The sequence below is a fragment of the Gadus macrocephalus genome, chromosome 20, assembly GCF_031168955.1.
Source record: "Gadus macrocephalus chromosome 20, ASM3116895v1".
Classification (NCBI taxonomy): Eukaryota; Metazoa; Chordata; class Actinopteri; order Gadiformes; family Gadidae; genus Gadus; species Gadus macrocephalus.
Window position 1 is genome coordinate 11,583,240 of NC_082401.1, and position 27,467 is coordinate 11,610,706.

A 27,467-nucleotide genomic window follows, 5' to 3' on the forward strand; every position below is an offset into this window, starting at 1 on the left:
CACTCAGTCTCACCCTCCAAACTACCACTCAGTCTAACCCTCCAAACTACCACTCAGTCTCACCCTCCAAACTATCACAGTCTAACCCTCCAAGCTACCACTCAGTCTCACCCTCCAAACTACCACTCAGTCTCACCCTCCAAACTACCACTCAGTCTAACCCTCCAAACTACCACTCAGTCTCACCCTCCAAACTATCACAGTCTAACCCTCCAAGCTACCACTCAGTCTCACCCTCCAAACTACCACTCAGTCTCACCCTCCAAACTACCACTCAGTCTCACCCTCCAAACTACCACTCAGTCTCACCCTCCAAACTACCACTCTGTCTCACCCTCCAAACTACCACTCAGTCTCACCCTCCAAACTATCACAGTCTAGCCCTCCAAACTATCACCCTCCAAACTATCACAGTCTAAGGAAGCAGTATAAATGATGGTATAATCACATAACTTTGCCTTTTTTGGCTCAGAAATAGTGACAGAATGGTCTCCCCTATTAATATACAATTAACACAACATATATGGGGCCCCTATAGATCGACATATTGAGGCGACCCTTGGATTATTTAAGAGTTGATGGGATGTGTTTCTTATATCGTTAATTTTAATGTTACTCCAGTTGTTCACTTTATATTTTATTGAATTCCCACCTGCCAATCAGTGTAGGTGGACTCACCAGAGGGAGGGGCTATAGGGGACGTAACCCCTCCCTCACCATAAGAAGGGGGTTTGCCTCTGTGGGGGTTGATAGTTGGTGACTCTGAGAGCTTAACTTCCATGTATTGATGTCAGCCTTTATTTTGCGTATGTTTCGGCCAAATTTTGACTTGGGTTTACACCAAATAAAGTGACCCGTTGCATTGTCCTGATTTATCATTTCTGGCAAATTCAGCGTAATTTTTAGCCTTGAAAGTTGAATCTGAAATCAATGCAAACAGAAGGGCATGGCATGACCCTTAGATAATTTATTAATTATTTAATGTTTATTCATTTATTTCATTTATCCATTCACCGACTCAGGTCGTATTCTTAATTTGCAGGTAAGTAAGCAAAGGACATATTGACCCGGTGATTGAAGCTTTAATATAAAAAGTGTTTTTTAAAGTGTTTCAAGGTCTTGGTCTCTACACTGGAGGTATTAAAGGGCCGTCTAATACAGCATTCCGACAACTTGCAAAAAAACGAGCTCCGACTTAAAATGAACAGTTGTCCAACTATTACAGGTCGAAAATCAGGTTTTATTTCAGAGCGGCTTTTGCGACTTGATGCCAGGAACAACTTCAAACATGTCGGAGGATGGAATCTTCAAGTTGAAACTTTTGAGTTCTGAGTTGTATTGAACGTTGGGAATGGGGGAAATGATCTTTAAGCCTGATTGGGTGTTGATTTAAATGCAACTCTTAAGGGTTTACTCTTGTTGCTGTGCCACTGAAATTACTGAGTTACTTTACATTGTCTTGTGTTAGTAACGTTTGCCGACTATATTGTATACAGAGTTTTGCAATTGCCAGACATATGAAATTAAGAATCCATTTGAGAATCAATTATTCTATTGCCCTTGAATTAACAAGTATCAAAATGTAACCAGCCTGACAGGATCACAGAATAAGGAATTTTCATACACACCAATACAAATATTGAAGTCAAAAATGTTTATTGCTTAAAATAGGATAGAAATGTCCAAAACATACATTTTTATTATTACTTTTAACAATTTATTGGGAGCAATATATACGTTATATATTATAAATACAATATTTCCAAGATAATTTTTACTTGCACACCAGGTGCCAGAAAAAAGCTAATGTAAAAATGTCAGAGAAAAATCTAATCACAATAAAATAAAACAAACAAGAGATAGGATTAAAATCTGTCCCAAAGTTTTTCTTTTTACAATAAGAAGGGCTTAAATATGGTTAAATCAAAGGGCATGTCCTCGGTCTTGGATGGCAAGAAGATTCAACAAAATCGCAGGGTTTAATTGTCTAATCACTGTTCTTCATTTAGAATTATGGGTCAAATAAACAACTTCATGAACACTAATTTATTTGCTCTAAGAAATATGAATCCCTGATACCTTGTTGAACTATGCCTCCAAAGAAAGAAATGGATGGATGGATCAACATCCTGTGTTTCAAACTTTGAGTTGAGCCTGTTAAAATGGGTTTCTTGGTGTTATCAACGTTGAGTATTGCCTATTTTCACTTCTCCATCTGATGTGGTAAGCTGATGATTTAATAAAAAAATATCAGTAATGAAAAACTAACTTAACATAGAAAATTGTGTCTTTTCTGAGTTTATGTTTAGCTATCAATTCAGTGTAAGGTTTGACTCAAGTGTTTCCCTAAACAGGCTGTAAACAGTACTAGATATTCTAATACAATACGCTGTTGATCTGAACTGCGACATTATATTACATACTGCTATACTGACAGGTGGAAACCAGTTGTAATGTACACAACAAGGAAGTCGCTGTGTGTTAATTGCAGCGTTATATTGTATTATTGTTATCGTCGCAGACATTTGCATTACTCTTATTGTGCTCTCTCACCCTGCAGCACTGACCCCACACAGACCTTTCCCATATCACGCATTGTACATCTAACCATCTCCTTCCACGTTCCTTCTCTGACACTTGACCATATTACCTTCATTTCTCTACTTGTACCATCACAACAGCTCCCTCACCTCACTGTGCTGACTGTCATGGTTTCTATTGATTGGTTTAGATCTCGGCGCTCTCAGATGACGCTCCTGGGGACAGCCTTCCTGTGCTGTTGAGGGAGGGATTTGGGGGCGTGATCTGGGGGGGGCCATTGGGGTCTGGTGAGCTGAATGTCTTCCTCCATTTTGAACCCTTTGATTGTGGGACCCGCTTGTGGGGGCCAAACCACAGACATCTTACTTGCATTTGGTTTGGTGTCATCCAATAACTGTGCTGAATCCAGGCTGCTAACTGAATGCCTCCAGTCAGCCTGGGGGGGGTAGGGGACAGCAGGCGCTGCCAGCCTGTCCAGGTTCCCCTTGGACTTGAGGAGCTGTTTATAATGGGCCAGGCAGTACAGATGTCCATGGTGAGAGATAGAGTTGCCAAGGCTGAAAAAAAAAGAAAATCTAACTGAACAACAACTGACCAACAGTTCAATCATTTTTTCTGCCTTTGCAAAACTGCAATAAATGCTTACAAGGAAAACAACACATCAAGAAACAAGGAATAAAGAGACTTGATGTACTTGACTAAATGAATGTAACCTAAAAATGCTATGTTTCAAAAGTTGTTCACACCAGGCAACATATTTACGTTAATGGACTGGAGCAGTGTTGACAGCAGAAGCAGGTTTTATGGTACTTCTTTCTGTCCATTATCACCGCGTCCATAGGGTACACTCTCCTCCGACATACTGTGCATAGCTCTGACTTCAGAACGCGAATCTTTTAGAAAGAGAGGAAAGACAGCTTTTCTTTCTGTTGGGAAACATCGCATGTACATTTCTTCACAATTTCAAGCAGAGGCAACGGTCAAAATGCTAGACCAGACATTTTTTATGGTAGCTGTTAAGTGGGACATTATTTTATCTTCCATATTCAGCAAAAATGATAACTGACCATTATGTCATCATAGATTTCCTGCAATGGTTTGATCCAATGTTAGTTACACAAGTTAGTTAAACACTAGTTAGTTAAAAGTCGCCAAAGTAATTGGCTTATTCTCCAAAATCCTTCGTGACCATTTCTCATGATTCTAATAAAACTCATAGTACCACAAATAATAATACTATTATTATTACTATGATTATTATAATAATTATAATATTATTATTGTTAGGGTTAGGGTTATTTAATTGGTATTTAATTGAAAGCAGTACAAAGATCATGCATTATTCGATACATGTCCCAAATAGCATGTTTTATATTTTTATGCACATTAGTTTGCTAAGAGACAATAAACCCATCTATTTCACATTTTTATTGTCGAATAAAAGTCCAATGCAATGCAGAACGTGCCAATGGTTTTCTGAGGGAACCCGTCCATTTCTGTTCCATGCCATTAGTCATTTTTTCACCATGCTGCTGAGAAGTTTACCAGCTTGTGAAGACTTTGTCACTTGTGTCACAATTTGTGATGATTTCTCCTCAGTGACACTGTAGCCCAGACTCTTGAAGACTGTCTCGCTTTCTGTCCACGTCTTGTGGAAGTTCCTCAGCAGTTCCTCTGTGGAAGACTCGTCATCGGTCTCGGTTTGCTTCGCCGCCTTCCGCTTGACCATGTCGGCGTAAGAGAAAGGAGCCTTCGTGTCAGATACCCTCCCAGAGGATTCAGAGACCGTCTTCATGGTCTTGGTTCCCACCGCCTTGTTGCCAAAGAGGTCAACGTTGGAGTGCTCTGTGGTGATCCTGGTTTCAGAGAAGTCTGCTTGTTCAGATGACTCTGAATGTTCAACACTTTCCACGTGTAAAGGAACAGGGGTGTTCTGTCGAGAATCCTCCCTGGACCGCTGCTGGTTCTTAGACCTGGGTCTGTCTGTCTGCAAAACCCCTATCTCATGATGGCTTTTCTCCGCTTTGTGCAAGGAACTTTGTTCGTCCAGTTTGAATCGATTTTTAATCTCCTGGATGTCGAACTCAGGCAGTTCCTGTTCTAGAAGGTCGATGCTTGCTGTTGTGTTGGATTCTGTGACCTCGGTCTCGTTGTGGTGGTGTTCCGACCGTGCGATCAGATCTTTAATGGTATAGCCTCTTTCTTCTGCCATCTCGAATCGGTTGACCAGACCTGACAATTCCACCCTGGGATGCTCATCCATCTCCTTCTCCTCATGGCCTGTGTCAGAGGCCTCTTCCTCCAGCCCCAAGCCTTCTGGAATATCAATCCGCTTCCTCCTCAAATCCGTCTTATTTATTTCAGCTTTCTGAGCCTCTTTCTTGTCTTTTACAGTTAAAACCACTTGCTCTGACGTCGGTGCGGAATCCTCAACGTCCTGGATTGAAGAATCCATCTTTAGACTGGATCCAGGCTGACTGAAGTTCTTTGCAGCGGTATTGATGTTCTTGCTTATGTTCACAGGATTAACAATTGGTAGACCATCAACCGGCACTTGTAGTTCCTGGTCCTTTCCTAACTTCTTTTCACTCTTAGATTTCTTAACCAACGTCTCTGAGACCACCACGGTTTCAGACTCGATCTTGATTTGGTGGTGAAATGATGCAGGAGTTTCCACAATCTCAGCTTTCTTCCCCGTCACCTGCTGCAGAAATGGAGGTGGCGTCACAACACGTGACAGCTTGGCTGTTGTGTCCTTCAGCCGAGCCAAGCTTTCAACTCGGTCAAAAGTAGGAGATGGCGTTATTCTGTTGATGCGCGAGGTGGGGGTGTCTGACCTCCGGGGTCGGGGAGTGGGCGGTGTCGCCGGTCTGTGCAGCAGGGTGGGCGATGGAGTGACCCTTTGTGGTGAGTCTGTTCTTCGTGTGGATTCAATGGTGATGAATGTCGGCGAAGGTGGGCGTGTCCTCAGTGAGGGGGATGGAACCCTTCCCTGACCGGCTTCCTGTCCTCTACTCTCTTTATTTTGTTTGGTGCTGGACTCCACTCTGGTCGAGCCGATACTGATTTTTGATATTCTCTGTGTCGCTCGAGTAGGGGATTCTCTTTCACTGCTAGAATCACATTCATGTTTTTCAACAGGTTTATTGCCATCGAGAAATAAAAGTTTAGCTTCCAATTGTTTCTGCAAATATAATACAATTTCATTTGCATTATTTTGAATTGCAGATAATTCCAAATCACATTTCTCCTCTTCAGTCAGGATCCACATTGGAATTGTATTGAGCAGAGTTTTCACAGATTTTATATTATGTTTTCCAGATACCGTTTGTATCTCTGCGATCTCTGAGATTATTGACTGCACCTTTTGCCTTTGGGAATCATTTGTAGTCTCTCTTGTGCACTGAAAAAGAGACTTGTGTTCTGAATCACTTGTCACTATGATAGGTACATCCCGGCTTTCTTTAGCTTCCTGCTGATTAGATGTTGAGAAAAGGGTCTTTACCTGTTCTTCAACCTGAACCGTTTCCTGGCACACAATCTGCTCCACCAGACTTTCTGTGATAACAGCTTCCTTGTGGACCGGTATATGTCCTCCTCCACTCAAATCTTTACACATACTGGTCACTGTTATGGTTTCTTGGCTTACACTTGATTCTGTTTCTTTACTCTGACCCGAATGTGCTGCAGCTTTTGACTTTTTTGCCTTCCTTTTCTTCTTCGTTCCAGACGAACTTGCTGGTTGGTTTTCAAGGGCATTGATGGTAACCTTGGCAGTGACAGCTGTTGCCGTGGCAACGACAGCTGTCGCCGCCCCCGTAGCAGAAGGAGAAGAAGCGGCTTGCAGAACGTCCTCATTAACAGCGGCCTTCACCTTCTTCACCTTCGGTTCCTTCACCTCGGCCGGTTCCTTCAACTTCACCTCGGCCGGTTCCTTCACCTTCACCTCGGCCGGTTCCTTCACCTTCACCTCGGCCGGTTCCTTCACCTTCACCTCGGCCGGTTCCTTCACCTTCACCTCGGCCGGTTCCTTCACCTTCACCTCGGCCGGTTCCTTCACCTTCACCTCGGCTGGTTCCTTCACCTCGGCCGGTTCCTTCACCTCGGCTGGTTCCTTCACCTTCATCTCAGCCGGTTCCTTCACCTTCACCTCGGCTGGTTCCTTCACCTTCACCTCGGCCGGTTCCTTCACCTTCACCTCGGCTGGTTCCTTCACCTTCACCTCGGCCGGTTCCTTCACCTTCACCTCGGCCGGTTCCTTCACCTTCACCTCGGCTGGTTCCTTCACCTTGGCCGGTTCCTTCACCTCGGCTGGTTCCTTCACCTCGGCCGGTTCCTTCACCTTCATCTCAGCCGGTTCCTTCACCTCGGCCGGTTCCTTCACTTCGGCTGGTTCCTTCACCTCGGCCGGTTCCTTCAACTTCACCTCGGCCGGTTCCTTCAACTTCACCTCGGCCGGTTCCTTCACCTCGGCCGGTTCCTTCACCTCGGCCGGTTCCTTCACCTCGGCCGGTTCCTTCACCTCGGCCGGTTCCTTCACCTCGGCTGGTTCCTTCACTTCGGCCGATTTCTTCACAGGTTTCTTCACAGGTTTCTTCACAGGTTCCTTTACCTCTTCCAGTTTCTTCCCAGGTTCCTTCACAGGTTCCTTCTCCTCGGCAGGTTCTTCCACCGATTCCTTCAGCTTTGCAGGTTCTTTTACTTTGGCCTTCATGTCATTCATTTGTGCACCGCTTGTCTTCTCGTTCTCATTAGCATTCTTGGTTTCTTTTGTCGGTTTTTCTTGCTTATTGTTCTTCTTTGCCTTTTGGGATAACTTCCCTGTTTTTCCATTGCCAGTCTTTGCTGTTTTAACTGGAGGATCAGATATTTCTTCTAGGGCGAGAGACTCATTGTGTTTCTCAGTGTTTGACTGAGATGTTTTGACTGCCATAGTAGATTTGTCTTTATCAGGTATTTTTGATTGCTTATCTTTTTTCTTCTTTCTCTCTGATTCCTTGGACTTGCTCAATTTGCTGTCTTGCAGGTCACCATCATCTTTCTCAACCATCGTTCCTGAACCTTTCATTTCAATCTTCTTAATATCTGCATTTGATATCTGGATGTGATTAGTTGTCATGGAATTGGTGGATTGTGAGAAACCCGAAATAACAAGCTCAGTAGATGTTGAAAGTGTTTGTTGTCTAACAGTAGTCACATTTGAAAAGTTCTGCTTGACAGAGCAAACCTTGCTGTCTGTTACTGCGACAATGGAGTCCGATTGAATTGTTGCCACAGTCTTTTCAGCCATTTCCTCAGCATGGTCTGAGATGTCCTTAGTACCGTCTGAGATGTAATCTTGGCTTGAAAGCATTTCAAGGGCAGATGTGACGCTCTCATGTACGTAGGTCGGTGTTGGAGTAGTGGGAGGGGTTCTGTCCTCCTTTGATATTCTGAACTTTTCTTCTGCTTTAATTAAGGGAGTGTCAAACTTCGACATCTTGCCTCTCATAGAAGGCGGAGGAGAAGGTGGAGGTGTAAATCTCACCGGGATGCAGACCTTCTCCAATGGTCCTGTTGATTGAGTGGGAAGAGGGATTTCACATAGCACATGTTCGGTCGAGTGCTTTGACTCCGTCTGGCTTCCTTCCACCATAGATTGGTTGTTGGTGGTTGTAGTTGTCTTTCGTGTTACATGAAGGGTCTTACTTATATCTACTTTAGGGTCCAACTTCGGCACCGGGCACAAGATCGGGGCTTTCACTTTTTTCATTTTCTTTGCTTTAGCCAGAGAGGGATGCTTTACCTGCAACGGCATGTTATCCAGCTCCTGCTGAGAAGGCGGAGGTGGAAGGAGATCCTGATCATAAATGATGGGTGGAGGGGGAGGAGGCAGCTGATCAAGCTCATGATCCCCTGATGGTGAACGAGGAGGCGAGGGCGGAGGAGGCAGATCACTTTCTGCAACGGGTGGAGGGGGTGGAGGTAGCGGTAACTCGGGCCCCGGCAGACCCGGCTTTGCGTCGTGAACATCACTCTTTCCTGCTTTGCTCTTAGACGGCTTTGCTGGGCCTTTATGTTTTTTGTTTAAATTACGGAACTCAGTCTTCAAGGTTTTAATGCCATGGTTTTGGGTAATCGTTTTGTGTTCTACCACAGTGGATTGCTGAGAGGACTTGTGCATAGAACAAAAGTGTGTTGTTTCAACTTTGGCTTCAGTAGAGGTTGTACAACTTTCTTGTGATGCAACTTGTTGTGCAGTATTTATTTCCTTTAGATTCCTCTCAACGTTCAGGTTTTTAATGGGAGGGCTGTGTTTCACTCTTACCTTTCTGCGAACCTTGGGAGTTTCCCGATGTGCGGTCTCCAGCAAGGACTTGATGGTTCCTTTAACATCCCCCTTAATCACCTCCTCTTTCTCTAACTGGCTTTTCTCATGATCCTCGGACAGGGATTTGATTGACAGCTTGACATCCCCTTCAAGGCTTGCCCTCCTTTGCATTCTTGGAGAGGACGGGGTCTCCAGAAAATGCTGGATAGTGCCTCTTACGTCGCCCTGCACATCAATTTCCTGTAGACTTGTCCACCTCTCATTTGAAGCATCCTGTAGACACTGCATCGTCATGTGAATGTCACCCTTTATAATCTCTACCTTCTCAACGTCCCTTACTGCTTGCTTGGCCTGCTCCAAAGACTTCAGCGTCGCTTTAACATCTCCACAAACTAAATCTTCAACGAGAGCTTCAGTTTTGGAAGTTGCTGATTCCTCAAGAGATCTCAGAGCACCTTTGATATTGCCCGGAATAATATGTGGCCTCTCAACCTCTTTGTAGCGTTGTTGAGCTCTCTCCAGGCAGCGCAGAGCCTTTGGTATGTTGCCTTTCACCACCTCTTCTTTCTCTATCACTACACTCTGGTTAACAGAATCAGAGAGCGAGCTCAGAGCCGCTTTCAAGTCACCTTTGACAATCTCCTCTTTTTGGACACCTTCCAGTAAAATGCTTGGCTCTGACATGAATGCTTTGACTGTGTTGTGAACATCGCCAGGAACGATATCTTCCACAGTACGCCCGATTTCTGCCTGATTTTGGCAGAGGGTTATTTTCATGCTCTTGATGTCTCCTCCAATAATCTGTTCTTTTTCCACCGTCTCCGCTCCGCACTCATCTGCCTCTAAGTGGAGTTGCTTGAGATGGTCAACGGCTCCGGATTCAATGCAGGTTGAGTAGAAGCGCACATTTCCTCTCTCTGTTTCATCAACTTTAATGACAACATTCTGATCTTTACTGTTATGGTTCGATAGTTTCTCGAGAGCATTCTTTATGTCTCCTCTGATCACCCCCTCCTTTTCAAGGGGTACATTGTCTTCCTTATTCAACAGGGAATAGATTGTCATTCTCACATCTCCCTTTTCATCCTCTTGGATGAGCATTCCATGTTTGCTAGAGCAGTCATCTTTAAAAAGATTTCTTACAGCCTCCTGGATGTCCCCCTTCAATATTTGCTCTTTTTCAACACTGCTTTCACTCGCTTGATTCAACAATTGATGCACTGTTGAACTGATGTTGCCCTTCTCCTCAGAGTCTATTGTTATCTGCCTGTCATTTGTTTCCTGTCTATTCAATAGCTTCATCATAATACTTTCCAGATCTCCCTTGATGACCTGCTGCCTTTGAATCTCTGGGGTGTTCTTGTTCATGAGCTGGTATTTTGCCATTCTGACATCGCCTATTTCATCAGCTTCGATGATCACTCCCTTTGAGCTTACCATATGTTCACAGTACAGCTCCTCAAGGGTCCTTTTAATGCTCTTACCCAGGATTTCCGTCTTTTCTACATTTGTTTCATTAAAGTTGTTAAAGGGTGTCGTTTCAAAGAGCCAAGTGGTTGACTTCACGTCCGCTTTTGGAATTTCTTCTTGAGTGATGGTCGTGACACCCTCATCAATCTCTTTAATGTGGTCTAGGGGGTTCTTCTCAAATAACCAGACAGATTGTTTGACGTCGCCCCTTGCAGTCTCTTCCTTTTGAATGGTTTCAAGCAGATTTTCTGCACTCATACTTTTTATCTTATCAATCGATTGTGTTTCAAATCTCCATTTTGCTGTGCTTACATCACCTTTTTGTATCTCACTGACATTAACGGTTTTAACTGAACTCTGGGACAGAGCATCTGACTCAAAACGATGCTTGTTCATTCTCACGTCGCCTCCTTGGATATCGTCCACAGTTTTTATTAAAACCTTTTCCGCAACAATCCCATCGAGAGGCTGGGTTTCAAACTTCCACCTTGCTGAAGTCACATCTCCTTTGTGTGCATCCTCCTGTGTGACAGACTTGATGATGTAGACCTCCTCTGTGTCTTTGATAGAGTCCAGGGGCTTGGTTTCAAACAGCCATCGGGATCCTACCACATCCCCCCGCATGACCTCCTCACTGGTCACGGTGGTCACCTCATGGTAATGGCCATCTTTGTCCTGAATGGCGTACAGAGGCTGAGTTTCAAACATTGTTGTGTAGTTTCTCACGTCACCTCTCTCTTCATCTTCTCGAATGATTTTCTGCATCTCCTTATCAGAGGATGCTTCCTGAATTTTATCTAAAGAACAGGTTTCAAAAATAAAACGGCCTTTGTCAACACTCCCACCTTGCACATCATCCACAATGTGGTTACCTATGACCTCTTCTTTATCTACGGAGTGGTTTTCAAACAGCCATTTGCAGTTCACCACGTTTCCCTTTTGTATATCTTCTGACTGAAGGGTTTTAAGCTTCTGCATTGTTTCCTCTGTCGTAGATGTCATGATGTCCTGCGTTTGATTTTCAAAAATGTACTTCTTTCTTGAAACATCTCCAGATTCAATGTCTACTTCAGTGACTTGCTTAAAGGAGCAGCCATCTTTCCCTGTGAGCTTCTCAAGATTTTCAGTTTCAAAGAGGACACGAACCATTTTTACATCCTTACCCCTAACATCTTCCTCAGTGGCCGTACATGTTTTGAGAACTTTTTGCTCCTCATCATGGATAGCATCGAGGGCTTGTGTCTCAAAAAGCCAGGTACAGGTTTTGACGTCTCCCTTTTTTACTTCAAAACAGTCACCATCACTTTTGAAGTCAACTCTGTCATACAGATTGTCAATTGGTTTAGTTTCAAAAAGCCACTTGCAGTTTTTGACATCACCTTTGACGATTTCAATACGTTTGCTTGTATCAACAGTTTCTTCTTCTTCAATATTGCTGAAGTATTTAATACCATCCAGAGGTTGTGTTTCAAACAACCATTTGGCAGTTTTAACATCACCCGATTCCACTTCCTCTTTTGATATTCCCTTGATAACTTGGTATTTGCTTGTACTTTCATCAAACTGGTCAATAGGACGTGTCTCAAACATCCATTTGCAAGTTGTGACATCTCCTTTGACCACTTCTTCCCTCCGAACAGTTCTCACCTCATGGTATTGTCCTGAGCTGTCTCGCATTGCATACAGTTGAGTTGACTCAAACAAATGAGTGTTAGATTTCACAGAACCAGAGGTTACACCCTCGATGTGAATCTTCTGAGAGTCATCCTTGCTGCTTAAATCTGTGGTCTCAAATATTTCCTTATAGTTTGACACGTCCACTTTATCGATCTCCTGGAGGTCGATGGTGCGGATCACTTCTCTTTTCTCCTCCCTGATGTTCTCCAACGGTTGGCTTTCAAAGCGCCACTTCTGGTGCGTCACATCCCCTCGCTCTTCCTCCAGTGCTTTTCTTTTCTTCAACTTCCCTACTTCTGCAAGATCCTTTAAATAATCAGCTGGCATCGTTTCAAAGTAATTTCTTGCAGATAGCACATCCCCTGAAATGATTTCCTCTTTCGACAAAAGTCTAGAATTGGCGTCATCTTTCAAGGTATCCATAGGCTGCGTCTCAAACACCCAGCAGTTTTTACGCACATCTGCTTTGCAACTGCTTCCATCCTCCCGTGTGAGGTCTTCATCGATGTTAACCGTCCTGATGACCTCCTTCTTGTCCTCTCTTATGAGCTCCAGTGGTTGACTTTCGAATCGCCACTTTTGGTGTCTGACTTCTCCCTTTTCTAGTTCGTCCTCAGTTATTTTTCTGAGTTTTCCTACCTCTGTGTAATTCTTTCTATCAATTTTAGGGCTGCTCTCAAAAAAGTTTCTTGCTGATCTAACATTGCCCCCGATAACGTCCTCAACAGTCTGAGGTCTAGCATTTGAATCATCTTTAAGAGAATCCATAGGCTGTGTCTCGAAAGCCATGCAATGTTTACGCACATCAGCTCCAACGATTTCTTCCTTCTGCATATGTGAGCTTTCCCATTCCTCAAGAGAATTTATGGTCTTGATTTCAAACAACCACCTCCCCCAATCTGCTTTACTGCTGTCTTCCATGGAAAGGCTGCACACCAGCTTCATCTGAGTAAAACCCTGATCCGCATGATCCAGCAGCTGTGTGTCAAACAGCCAACGTGAAGCCACAGAATGCTCCAATTCTGTTTCGACTTTACGGACAGATTTGATTTCCAGCATCTGTCTGGATTGTCCCATAATGACACATTTGAACTGAGTGTCGAAGGTACTTGTGACTGTTTTCACTTCTCCGTTGATTTCCTCCAAAACTGTCCTGAGACTCAGCAAATGGCGTTCATCGATGGTCTCGGTGTGACCTAAAGTTTCCATGTACTTGTTGTCAATCATGGCAATAGTTGCATTCCCATCTTCTTCCGTGAACACAATCTCTTTGGTAAGATCTTCCTCTCTATGCATTTTATTGAGATTTTCCATTTGTTGAGTTTCAAACAACCACGCCGCTGCACGGACATCGCCTGTGTCTAACTTACTGCATTTATTCCTCAACGCTGAGTGGTCAGTGTGGTCAGAAACCAGAGCGTCCATTGGCCGGCTCTCAAACATCCACGCTGTGCGTCTCACGTCCTTCCCCACGATCCTCTCTTGCTGGACTCTCCTGGTGTCCTCGTCTTCACCCAGAGTCTCATCTCTGATGGTGTCCAGTGGTTTATTCTCAAACATCCAACGCCTGGACTGCACCTCCCCCTGGACCACCTCATCCCACTCAACATCTTCTTCTGGACTTCCACTGATCTCCTGCTCATACATGTGCTCCTGGCTCTCCAACCGGTTGTTCTGGATCTCACTATCGCTGAAGTACTCTCTCTCAATATGCCTACGCACTTCCGGATGGATGTGTTTGTACAGGCGTTTCAGCTCGTTCATGTTTCTCTGCTGGCAGTAGGCCTCTCTGTTGAGGGGCTGTGGGGAGGCCAAGCCCGGTGGCGGCGGGGGGGAACAGCAGCCTGGGATATCCGCTGGATCCTGGAGTAAGTCAGGAGGTGGGGGGGGCAGAAAGTCAAAGTCCTCAGGAGGCGGTGGTGGCGGTGGGAAGTCCTCCTCGTAACCGACAAAGGCAGCGCCAGAGTCGGGGGGGTCTGGCTGGAGGGCGTCCCTGGCTGATGCCTGATGGACCTCAAGGGTCTTCTGAGTCACATGTGAGGACCACTTTGATCTATTGATGTCACGTCCAATCTTTTTGAGGAACAAGCAGGATATGGGAAACTTTATGATATTTCCACAAAAATACATTGGTCAGGCATAGTTTAAGCACTTTTAACCTTAGTACATGTTGAGTCTCAAGATGATTTCAAAAGTATTTAATTTATTTATCAGTGACTCATTAGAGGTAATAGGCAAAATGTTAATTCGATTTGAAATCATAATTCATAGAGAATGAATATTGGATTTTAATTTATTATTCATGTTAAATTAATGATCATGTATAATCCGAACGCGTTAATGACCTTCATCTGCTTGCTGGGCCCAGCCTCCTCGATGGTCCTCTCAAAGTGATCTCTCAGCTCTTTGGTGGTAAACCTCGGGAAGTCTTCTTCTGCACCAGAAAACAAGGATTACACTGTTATATACACGGATATATATATGTGTATATATATATATATATTTAATCGCTTGACAGCTCTAATATATATATAGATATATATATATATACACACATTATACACTTTATCTATTGATTTAAATGCTATGTTATATACATTATAGATATATTTACCTTATATACATTATGATGTTAAAAATGTTGTATACATTATATATACATTATACACGTTATCTACATTATGGTATAAACACTAATATATACATTGACTCAATACTTTATATGATGCTAACACTTTTATATAAATTGTCTGAACACTTTATATGGTATAAACACTTTTATGCACATTGTTTTAATAGTTTGTATGATATATATATACACTGTTAAACATATTGACTTTAGACAGTTTAGATAACAAATATTCATAAATCATACCAACATGTATCCTACCTGTTTCATTATTATGGTTATAACTGGATTCCATATTATTAGCACTGTCTGTTATCTATTGAAGAAAAAGAGAAAAAACAGTGATAAGGGAAAAACTGAAAATGGTCAACTGATAAACATTGTTATGCTTATGTTACAAATGATTGTTAGCAAACGCTATACTTTCGAAAAGAATGCAATGACATCATTCATCTGAGTGTCAATCAGTTTATTCACAACAACAAATCAAAGAAGTTCCTGGTGCAATAACAGGTGAGACGTAAGCCCTACGCCGTTACCACGGCAACCACACGCTGACTCCTACCACGGCTTCCTGATGGTAGTCCGGCTGCCGGTTGCCAGGAAGGACCTGCCTAGCCCCGCCCATCACCATCCCCTCAAGGTGGGACACTTCCTGTGAATACCAACGGTATGTCAACGCGGTAAAGAGTCACAGCACAGCCATACATGCAGAGCCGTGCTGGGCCACGGGCTACACTTAGATCAAGGGGACTGGAAACCTGACAGACCAAAATTAACCTTAAGACATAAATGTTCATTTCGTGCATGGCTAAAATAATTGGCCATAATTCTTTACTGCATTGCTGTACCTGTACAGGTGTGATGAAAGTGCACCTGGGTAACATTGTGTCTTTACCTGTACAGGTGTGATGAAAGTGCACCTGGGTAACATTGTGTCTTTACCTGTACAGGTGTGATGAAAGTGCACCTGGGTAACATTGTGTCTTTACCTGTACAGGTGTGATGAAAGTGCACCTGGGTAACATTGTGTCTTTACCTGTACGTTTCTGTGATGAAAGTGCACCTGGGTAACATTGTGTCTTTACCTGTACAGGTGTGATGAAAGTGCACCTGGGCAACATTGTGTCTTTACCTGTACCGTTCTGTGTTGAAAGTGCACCTGGGCAACATTGTGCGACGATGATGATGAAGCAGTGCCTTGGCTCTCGAATTGATGTCTCACACTGGCGACTCCCCCAGGCAGCGAACAGACCTCAGACACCTCCATGACCTAATGGAGTAGGGAAATACTATTAGCTAGCTATGCTTAGCTGGGAACCATCGCTACCAGGCTGGGAATCAGAGGGACATACCCTAACCCTGTTATAATACATCTAATGATAGCGTCATGATCGTGGGTACAAGTGGCCAAGAGGGGTTTTCTCAGGAGGGTGGCTTGCAGCTCCCTTAGAGATAGGGTGAGAAGTTAAGCCATCCATGAGGAACTCAGGAGAGATTATGTCTCCAAACTGTCAGAGCTTGTCAATGTGGCTTGGGAAAGGGATAGTCTGGGGCAGAGTCCTGCACAGGTCCATTTTTTGAGACTTGCCCCCGCCCGCACCCACAAAGTTCAGCACCAGATCTGACCCGTCACCCGTGATAATATCTAAATTGAATCCGCACCCGCCCAGACCCGTTAATATATTGCCCGTTACCCGATCCGTGCCCCAGATAATTCACACACAAGCTAATATCATTTGAATTAATATGCTTTATTTTTATCTAACACTATTGGAGCAAGTTTAGGGGTACAAAAATAGTCCATACTCTCTCTCTACTACTCTCGCTCCAACTACGAGAAGATTAGGTTCTTTAATGTCCCCAAGGGGATATTAAAGAACCAAGTTGGAGGTGCATCAAACAAAAAATTCAAAAGTCGCGGTAATGACGTGATCGGTCAAGTGTCGTACTGTTCACTAAAACATATTTGCGATGTGGCAATGGTAATTTAGTCTTACAAATATTTCACATATTTTTCAATCATGTTTTATTCCGGCAAACTAAAATATTAGTTCGGTTCTCATCCGCAAGGAGTTATTTTCCCATCCGCATCCCCGCCTGTGAATCTAGGGATAAGCGGTTTAGGCTAAGTGAAGAGTGATTTTGTATGATTTTGTATAATACCCAATAATAATAATCCTAATATAATTAAAAGGTGTACTTCAACGTTAGTGGAAGATTTCAGACTCCATGTATTCCAAAGTACTGACCACCACCACTACCATCAAACTGCTGACCAACACTACCACCACCACCACCACCACAACCATCAAAGTACTGACCACCACCACCACCACCACCACCTCCACCACAACCATCAAAGTACTGACCACCACCACCACCACCACCACCACCACCACCACCTCCACCACAACCATCAAAGTACTGACCACCACCACCACCACCTCCACCACAACCATCATGGTACTGACCACCACCACCACAACCATCAAACTGCTGACCACCACCACCACCACCACCACCACCACCACCACCACCACAACCATCAAAGTACTGACCACCACCACCACAACAATCAAAGTACTGACCACCACCACCACAACCATCAAAGTTCTGACCACCACCACCACCACCACCACCACCATCAAAGTACTGACCACCACCACCACCTCCACCACCACCACCATCACCACAACCATCAAAGTACTGACCACCACCACCACCTCCACCTCCACCACCACTACCAAAGTACTGGCCACCACCACCACCTCCACCACAACCATCAAAGTACTGACCACCACCACCACCTCCACCACAACCATCATGGTACTGACCACCACCACCACCTCCACCACCACAACCATCAAACTGCTGACCACCACCACCACCACCACCATCACCACAACCATCAAAGTACTGACCACCACCACCACCTCCACCTCCACCACCACCACCACCACCAAAGTACTGGCCACCACCACCACCTCCACCACAACCATCAAAGTACTGACCACCACCACCACCTCCACCACCACAACCATCAAACTGCTGACCACCACCACCACCTCAACCATCAAAGTACTGACCACCACCACCACCACCACCATCAAAGTACTGACCACCACCACCACCACCACCATCACCACAACCATCAAAGTACTGACCACCACCACCACCTCCACCACCACCACCAAAGTACTGACCACCACCACCACCACAACCATCAAAGTACTGACCACCACCACCACCACCTCCACCTCCACCTCCACCACCACCACCAAAGTACTGACCACCACCACCTCCACCTCCACCACCAAAGTACTGACCACCACCACCTCCACCAACACCACCATCAAAGTACTGACAACCACCACCACCACCACCAAAGTACTGACCACCACCACCACCACCACCACCACCACCACCACCACCAGCAAAGTACTGACCACCACCACCACCACCACCAAAGTACTGACCACCACCACCACCACCTCCACCACCAAAGTACTGACCACCACCACCTCCACCAACACCACCATCAAAGTACTGACAACCACCACCACCACCACCACCATCAAAGTACTGACCACCACCAGCACCAGCACCACCACCACCACCACCACCAAAGTACTGACAACCACCACCACCACCACCACCACCACAACCACTACCCTCACCACCACCACCACCACCACCACTACCCTCACCACCACCACCACCACCACCACCACCACAATTTGTTGAACATAATGCAAGTTCTCAAGCCCAGCCACTGGAACAATACTTAATATATATATTAAAATACACATATATTTAAATTTATAGATAGAAATACTTTGTTAATAATAATTGTAAATGATGAAATTGTAAATTAAAATACTGGAATGTTGAGTTCAGTATAACGTGAGTCAAACATGTTTTGCAACACCTATGCATGTAAACATATGTATATATAAAAAAAAAAATATATATATATATATATATATATATATACATATGTATGTACAGTATATATACATATTTATGTGTCGATATATATGTAGACGAACAGATGTATACAGTTTATATACATATATGTATGTATACATATGTTTACATATATATATATTTGTATCTATATATATATATACACACACATACATATGTATAGGGGTATTCCCTGTCACACTTTGATTTGTAACTGAGCTACCAAAAGGAGACCATCTATTTTAGTGAGGCAGGAATGATGGGTATGTTTGTGTCAATCAATCATGACGGTTATGCTAGTGTCAACCTCATATGGAGTTCAGCAGTGCTACTACCTTCTAGCAAGACTAGAACACAGAGTCGGAGACCTGCAAGGAGCTGCCTCCAAAAGCTTGTTTCAGTCTGGACACTGCTGCCGCTGGCCCAGTTTGTGCTTGCCAACCTCTGCCTACAATCTACGCCCACAGCAACATGATGGTTCAGATCCGGTATGAGGTCAAAGAAATGGAAACACCCTTTCTTCCTGATTAGAGATCATCAACCAATCACTGAGGAGACATGGCTCAGAGAGACAGATCGGGACTAGCATTGACATCCCTTAAAAAATATGGTTATTTACAACACATACACACACACAAACATTGAAACTTTTGTGTGTGTCCGCAATTCATAATAAATGGACATAAGGACATAAATGTCACGGATACAAAACATTGCTCAGGCATAATCAAGCAATAGGTCTGACAGTTCAAACAGCAGACTATGGATACACATAACACCTTCTCCTTCAGATGTGGGGCGACTTCCAATAATGGAGGATATTGAGCAGTACTTCAGACTGAGACCCCTAATGACATTGCCTATGCATGTGGCCCAGGCTGCCAAAGATAAGTACCGGATATTGACATTTGTAGCCAAGGCCAGATACACACACACACACACACACACACACACACACACACACACACACACACACACACACACACACACACACACACACACACACACACACACACAACCCCCATGTACAGCCATGAACTATTTAAAAGTGTCTTCTTTTAGTTTGGTCCTCATAAGAGTGGCTATGGGGGCTGTCCATGGCGGGGGGGGGGGGTGTCCATGGCGGGGGGGGGGTGTCCATGGCGGGGGGGGTCCATGGCGGGGGGGGGGGGGGGGGGGGGGGGGGGGGGCGTCCATGGCGGGGAGGTTATCCATTGGTGGGGCGGGGGGGGGGGGGCTCGGATGACAAGAGAGTGAAGTCATCGGGGCGCCACGGCGGCTCGCATGCTAAAATAAAATCAAGTCACTATTTTAAACTTTGCCATAAAGAGTCGGATTTCTCTCTGAAAGACGCGATTAAACTGCAGACTTTGAAGTCTCCTTCAAATGGTCAAATCAGGATGATGCGTTGTTCTGAATGTTGCTATAACACATATAAAGATGGGAGCTCTATCTGCTTGCTAAGGCGGTGCTAGCCTGGGAGCTCTATCTGCTAGCTAGGGACGGTGTTAGCCTGGGAGCTCTATCTGCTAGCTAGGGATGGTGCTAGCCTGGGAGCTCTATCTGCTTGCTAGGGATGGTGCTAGCCTGGGAGCTCTCTCTGCTAGCTGGGGACGGCGCTAGCAGATTTTGATTAAATTCCATGTTCTGTTCTGCTTTTTCGTTCACTAAAATATCTCTGCTAATAAGTTGCTCTCCTCCATTACCACAGACTCACTAGAAATGGGTATTTGAGTCTAGCATTTTCAGATATCCTTTTGGAGGTGGGCTTTGGCACTATTTAGGACCTTGTCATTGGCTTGGAGTACTGAACGTAGGTTTATCACTGGAGTCCCGATATGAACCAATGATGATTAACTGGGATGGGTGCATCATCGGTTCTGCTCCAATAGTCTGTTTTGCTTTTTGACGACTCAGATTGAAGGTTCCTATCTAAAACACCCTGAGATGTCCAGATGGCCGTTGTGATAAGAATATTCTCTTAATGCTTTAATGCTTTTCATCTCCTTAGCTCAGGGAACCCTGGGCCATACCATACCAAAGCCAATGAGATAAATATTAGATTAAAAATAGTTATTGGATCATGTAGGTAAATATGAGTGGACAGGAGTGTGAGCGTGAGCAGCCATTCTCAACGTGACAACCATTTCGTTTCACTTTTGTGACTGGTAACCAATATGCAATTATTATCAACCTTGGTATGAAGGTATATTTCTCTCCGGGTTGTCCATAATCATACAGCCTGAACGAAAGACCATGGTCAGAATGCACAGGGAGAGGTTCTAAGGATCACTTTAGATGCAACATCTTCAGAACAACTGTCTAACATCCTCTGTAGCAAAGTAGCCAAGCGTAGGCACAGTCGGGCTCCCTGGGCCCGTGGTTGTCCTTGAGGTCAAGGAGGCCAAGGAGGTAAGGACATGGACGTGGTCCTCCTGACGATGTGACTCCTCCTGGGCCCGTGGCCCCGGCCTCATGGTGGATGAGTTTCAGGCGCCACAAATGCTTTAGGGTATGATTGATGGGCATTGATGTTGGTTTTATTAAACACAAGCAGTAGGTCAAGGTGGATAAATAAATACATCATGTATTTTTCTTCTACTTGCTCCTATAATTATTAACTGCATCATTGAAGAAGTTTGTTGCGTTAGTAATAGCAGTGAAATAATGATGATGATCTAAATAACTAAGATAACACCTAACAACCAATATGAATATTTGACCTGCAAACAGGCAAAAACTTTTTTTGGGAATAGTTATCCCCAGGTATGGAATGGAGAGATGTGATATTTTAACCATGGCAGGACACCGTCCTCTTCATTAATGGATCAAAAGAGGTAACTAATCATGAGAATTGACTTTCCATATTGGTGTAAACAAGATAAAGTGTTTTTTGAGAAGGTTTCATCAATTGAACAGTAATGCACATTTGCAGACCAACAGTCAGACATTGCACACACACAGACACACTTACACACTTACACACTTACACACACACACACACACACACGCACACACACACACACACACACAGAACCCTCCCCCCCAGGGAGGCCGTTGTTCACCTACCAGGTGATAACTCAGTAGAATCCTCAGGTCCTTAAAGCCCAACTCTACTCCAGTGTCTCCAGCAGCTCAACCAGTTCTGCTCCACTCTGTCCAGCCAGACGACAGCTGCTTTTATTTTAGACTCCACGCCCACTGTGAACCATGAGACCCCCTGTCTCACTGTGAACCATGAGACCCCCTGTCTCACTGTGTACCATGCTTTTTATAGCGGGAGAGACCCCCTGTCTCACTCTGCATCCCCTGTCTCACTCTGCATCCCCGGTCTCACTCTACAGCCCCTGTCTCACTCTACAGCCCCCGTCTCACTATTCAGCCCCGTCTCACTCTATAGCCCCCGTCTCCCTATACAGCCCCCGTCTCACTCTACAGCCCTGTCTCACTCTACAGCCCTCGTCTCACTCTACAGCCCCGTCTCACTCTACAGCCCCTGTCTGATTCTACAGCCCTGTCTCACTCTGCATCCCCGGTCTCACTCTACAGCCCCCGTCTCACTCTACAGCCCCGTCTCACAATACAGCCCCTGTCTCACTATACAGCCCCTGTCTCACTCTACAGCCCCCGTCTCACTCTACAGCCTCTGTCTCATTATACAGCCCCCGTCTCACTCTACAGCCCCGTCTCACTCTACAGCCCCCGTCTCACTCTACAGCCCGTCTCACTCTACAGCCCCTGTCTCACTCTACAGCCCTGTCTCAGACTAGAGCCCTGTCTCAGACTAGAGCCCTGTCTCACTCTACAGCCCCCGTCTCACTCTACAGCCCTGTCTCACTCTACAGCCCGTCTCACTCTAGAGCCCTGTCTCACTCTACAGCCCGTCTCACTCTACAGCCCCGTCTCACTCTACAGCCCTATCTCACTCTACAGCCCCGTCTCACTCTACAGCCCTGTCTCACTCTACAGCCCTATCTCACTCTACAGCCCCGTCTCACTCTACAGCCCTGTCTCACTCTACAGCCCCTGTCTCACTCTACAACCCCGTCTCACTCTACAGCCCTGTCTCACTCTACAGCCCCGTCTCACTCTACAGCCCCGTCTCACTCTACAGCCCGTCTCACTCTAGAGCCCTGTCTCACTCTACAGCCCGTCTCACTCTACAGCCCCGTCTCACTCTACAGCCCCGTCTCACTCTACAGCCCCTGTCTCACTCTAGAGCCCCGTCTCACTCTACAGCCCCCCCCCCCCCCTTGACTCTGCCTCATGTCTCCTCTATCACCACGGAGATACTGAGGGCACCTCTTCCCTACAACTGTAACCCCCCCCCCCCACACACACACACACACACACACACAGACTAACACACATACAAACATATACAGACACACACACACACACACACACACACACACACACACACACACACACACACACACACACACACACACACACACACACACACACACACACACACACACACACACACACACACACACGTGGACCATCAAAACAAACAGTGGGTCATGTGACACCGGCATGTAGGGAGCCATTACAGACAGCTGCTCAGAAATGTGTTGCAGTGATGTAATGCTTTTTTGTGAGACAAGGTTGTGTGCATGTGTGTGAGTTTGTGTGTGTGTCTATATATGTGTGTAATGCCTATGTGTAGCAGTGAGTGACTGAGAGGGTGTGTGTCTCAATGTGTGTCAATTCATGCCTACGTTTGTGTGAGGGAGTGAGTCAATGCACGTGTGCTTCTGTGTGTGTGTGTGTGTGTGTGTGTGTGTGTGCATGCATGCGTTGGTGTGTGCGTAAGTATACAAGGGAGACGTCGAATGGGAAACGTAAGACTGGTAGTTAAAATGGCGGGTTCCATTCTGCCTCATGGAGCCAGGGGGTCTGGGATCTACTGGACAGGTCTGGGATCTACTGGACAGGTCTGGGATCTACTGGACAGGTCTGGGGTCTACTGGACAGGTCTGGGGTCTACTGGACAGGTCTGGGATCTACTGGACAGGTCTGGGGTCTACTGGACAGGTCTGGGGTCTACTGGACAGGTCTGGGGTCTACTGGACAGGTCTGGGGTCTACTGGACAGGTCTGGGGTCTACTGGACAGGTCTGGGGTCTACTGGACAGGTCTGGGATCTACTGGACAGGTCTGGGGTCTTCCATCTATTTGGATTGTTGTACGTAGACAGAGAGATGTCTCACTCTTCCTCTCTTGTGCTCTCTCACTCTCTTGCTCTGTCTCTGTCTCTCAGGTTTCTTTTGATTGACACCCTGTCAGGGCAGACTGGGACCTGACAGCAGAGATGTAACAACACATCCCTCTCCACTTTAACTAACCAGAACTACCAAACTACTAACCAGCTAGAGCAGTGTGGTGGTGGTGGTGACTACTAACCAGCTAGAGCAGTGTGGTGGTGGTGGTGGTGACTACTAATCAGCTAGAGCAGTGTGGTGGTGGCTGGTTAAAAGAAATAACGTATTTAATTTGATAAAATAAGGGGTAAGTAACCCCGGCCGATGAGATCAATGAGCGTCGAAGAAGACGTTCATTCATAGCAACCCAGAGTATATTTAGCAGGCGGTGACATGGACCCACCCGACACCCCAGCGGCAGGACGGAAACTCAAAAAAGAACTCCAAATAACGCTCTCAAGTGACAAAGGGTCCAGGAGGAGCCATGACCTACATCCAGCGGACCGCTCTCAGGAGGAGCGCTGGGGAGCTCAACATGAGGCCGATCTGAGGTTAGGGTTAACCCTAACCCTAACATGGGGCCGCTCTGGGGGTGAGGATTAACCCTGCTAACCCGCTCTGAGGGCTGACCGCTCAGAGGTCAGGGGTCGGGGATTCAGTGTTTGATTAGAGATCATGTGACGCAGAATATAGAAACAACAGAGTTCTGAAGAGCCGATGGTTATTTACAGTTACCTCACAAATATTCTTTATCTCTCCCACACATACAAACATGAGCACACACACACGCAAACACACGTAAACAAATACACACACACACACACACACACACACACACACACACACACACACACACACACACACACACACACACACACACACACACACTCCAGTACGAACTGGGATCCACTCTTTTCCTTTGGATGGAACAAACTGTTTTACTTCAGACAAGAACCCAAACAAAATGGCTTGTTTGATACAGCAGCTTAAGGGTGTTTTATGGTGTAATAGTTTAGATACAGCAGCTTAAGGGTGTTTTATGGTGTAATAGTTTAGATACAGCAGCTTAAGGGTGTTTTATGGTGTAATAGTTTTGATACAGCAGCTTAAGGGTGTTTTATGGTATAATAGTTTTGATACAGCAGCTTAAGGGTGTTTTATGGTGTAATAGTTTAGATACAGCAGCTTAAGGGTGTTTTATGGTGTGATAGTTTTGATACAGCAGCTTAAGGGCCTCTAACCATAGACATAGTCATGCGTTCAGTAGGGTTAGGGTTAGGGTGGTAGAGATGAGTTACGGCTCCTGGCTACCAGCTAGAGGAACAAGTCGACACTTCAGAACCACACGATAACACAATGGATTCACCGGTTTCTTACCAACAAGTTGGTAAGAAAGCACTATTATGGACACACTGACACACACTAAGACGCACAACACACTGCTTTAAGACGCACAACACACTGCTTTAAGACGCACAACACACTGCTTTAAGACGCACAACACACTGCTTTAAGACGCACAACACACTGCTTTAAGACGCACACCACACAACACACTGCTTTAAGACGCACAACACACTGCTTTATGAACACCACACAACACACTGCTTTAAGACGCACAACACACTGCTTTATGAACACCACACAACACACTGCTTTAAGACGCACAACACACTGCTTTAAGACGCACAACACACTGATTTAAGACGCACAACACACTGCTTTAAGACGCACAACACACTGCTTTAAGACTCACAACACACTGCTTTAAGACGCACAACACACAACACACTGCTTTAAGACGCACAACACACTGCTTTAAGACGCACAACACACTGCTTTAAGACGCACAACACACAACACACAACACACTGCTTTAAGACGAACAACACACTGCTTTAAGACGCACAACACACAACACACTGCTTTAAGACGCACAACACACAATCCACTGCTTTAAGACGCACAACACACTGCTTTAAGACGCACAACACACTGCTTTAAGACTCACAACACACTGCTTTAAGACGCACAACACACTGCTTTAAGACGCACAACACACTGCTTTAAGACGCACAACACACTGCTTTAAGACGCACAACACACTGCTTTAAGACGCACAACACACTGCTTTATGAACACCACACAACACACTGCTTTAAGACGCACAACACACTGCTTTAAGACGCACAACACACTGCTTTAAGACGCACAACACACAACACACTGCTTTAAGACGCACAACACACTGCTTTAAGACGCACAACACACTGCTTTAAGACGCACAACACACTGCTTTAAGAAGCACAACACACAACACACAACACACTGCTTTAAGATGAACAACACACTGCTTTAAGACGCACAACACACAACACACTGCTTTAAGACGTACAACACACAATCCACTGCTTTAAGACGCACAACACACAATCCACTGCTTTAAGACGCACAACACACTGCTTTAAGACGCACAACACACTGCTTTAGACGACACACTTGATTCAAATTCAGACATAATGCTTCAAGCCCCCTGCCCTAACCCAGTCCCCTGATCACTGGGTTAGGGTTAGGGTTAGGGTTAACCCTAACCCTAACCCTAACCCAGTCCCCTGATCACACTATTAGTCCTTCGCCTCCTTCTTGTGTTGTACTTAGGGTTCGCTTATGAAGAAATGTTAATGGATGTTAAAGTTATTGTATAGTTAGTTTGTACCCTACTCTGTTTTAATCCTATTCGTAGGTCTGAATTGATTGGTTATTGACAGTCGACCACTTTAGGAAGGACCAGACCCTTGGCCAGAGCATTCTACTAACCTTAGTGCTACCGCTAACTCTGTCATCACATCCATCATCGTACTCACAGCGCAGAAGAAGAACACGGCTCTGTCCACTTCTTCCAGAACACAGAACACTGCCTCCACCACTCTGGAGCATTAGAGCTTTCATTTAACAGCCACCAGACTCTGGGGGAGAGGGGAGGGGAAGAAGAGATGGGAGAGAGGGGGGGAGGGGGAGGGAGGGCTGGAGAGAGGGGAGGGAGAGAGGGGAGGGAGAGAGAGAGAGGAGGGAGAGAGGGGAGGGAGAGAGGGGGGGAGAGAGGGGGAGAGAGAGAAGGGAGAGAGAGAGAGAGAGAGAGAGGAGAGGGAGTGAGGGGGGAGAGGGAGGGATGGAGAGAGGGGAGGGAGAGAGAGGAGGGAGAGAGGGGGGAGAGAGAGGGGGGAGAGAGAGAGGAGAGGGAGAGGGGAGAGGGAGGGATGGAGAGAGGGGAGAGAGGGGGGGAGGGAGGGAGATAGGGGAGAGGGAGAGGGGAGGGAGAGAGGGGAGAGAGAGATGGGAGGGAGAGAGGGGGGAGAGAGGGGAGGGAGAGAGGAGGGAGAGAGGGAGAGGGAGAGAGGAGGGAGAGAGGGAAGGGAGAGAGGGGGAGGGAGAGGGGAGAGGGAAGGATGGAGAGAGGGGAGGGAGGGAGAGAGGGGAGGGGGGAGGGAGGGGGGAGGGGGAGGGAGGGAGGGAGATGGATAGTGGGAGAGGGGGAAACCTGAGTTGGGACTCAGTGGGTCAGCTCCTCTGATCTAATCACTTGATTGCCTTTTCCATTGTAGTGGAACTGTATCCCCGGACCACTGGGGGGGGGAGTCAGTGCACAGGACAGGGTTAGACGGTCG

General features: G+C 45.7%; 1 protein-coding gene and 1 pseudogene across 12 annotated transcripts; one reads left to right on the plus strand and one right to left on the minus strand.

Moving 5' to 3' along the window:
* Nucleotides 1-2,785: 2,785 nt before the first annotated feature.
* On the minus strand, nt 2,786-26,780 carry xirp2b (xin actin binding repeat containing 2b). Of its 12 annotated transcripts, none has more exons than XM_060039322.1 (10): nt 21,666-21,845; nt 15,763-15,900; nt 15,193-15,282; nt 14,889-14,943; nt 14,344-14,432; nt 7,100-14,071; nt 6,968-7,063; nt 4,087-6,883; nt 3,304-3,434; nt 2,786-3,098 (listed from the first exon to the last, which is right to left on the minus strand). In XM_060039322.1, exons 2-9 carry the CDS (start codon nt 15,895-15,897, stop codon nt 3,343-3,345), a joined length of 10,326 nt encoding a protein of 3,441 aa, XP_059895305.1. In that variant the 5' UTR covers nt 15,898-15,900; nt 21,666-21,845; the 3' UTR covers nt 2,786-3,098; nt 3,304-3,342. The 12 variants fall into 12 exon arrangements, with proteins under 12 accessions (XP_059895305.1, XP_059895308.1, XP_059895309.1 ...); XM_060039325.1 differs by having other exon boundaries at nt 4,087-6,907; nt 6,992-7,045; nt 21,666-21,844; XM_060039326.1 differs by having other exon boundaries at nt 6,968-7,045; nt 21,666-21,844.
* Nucleotides 16,885-23,876, plus strand: LOC132448921 (basic proline-rich protein-like; annotated as a pseudogene).
* Nucleotides 26,781-27,467: the final 687 nt, after the last annotated feature.

Coding starts and splice junctions, on each gene's coding strand:
- xirp2b (XM_060039321.1), bottom strand. CDS start 15,897: ATGGAGGTGTCTGAGGTCTGTTCGCTGCCTGGGGGAGTCGCCAGTGTG. Junction 14,433..14,888: donor TAACCATAATAATGAAACAG/GTAGGATACATG, acceptor TTTCTGGTGCAG/AAGAAGACTTCCCGAGGTTT. Junction 6,884..6,967: donor AGTTGAAGGAACCGGCCGAG/GTGAAGTTGAAG, acceptor GCTGAGATGAAG/GTGAAGGAACCGGCCGAGGT.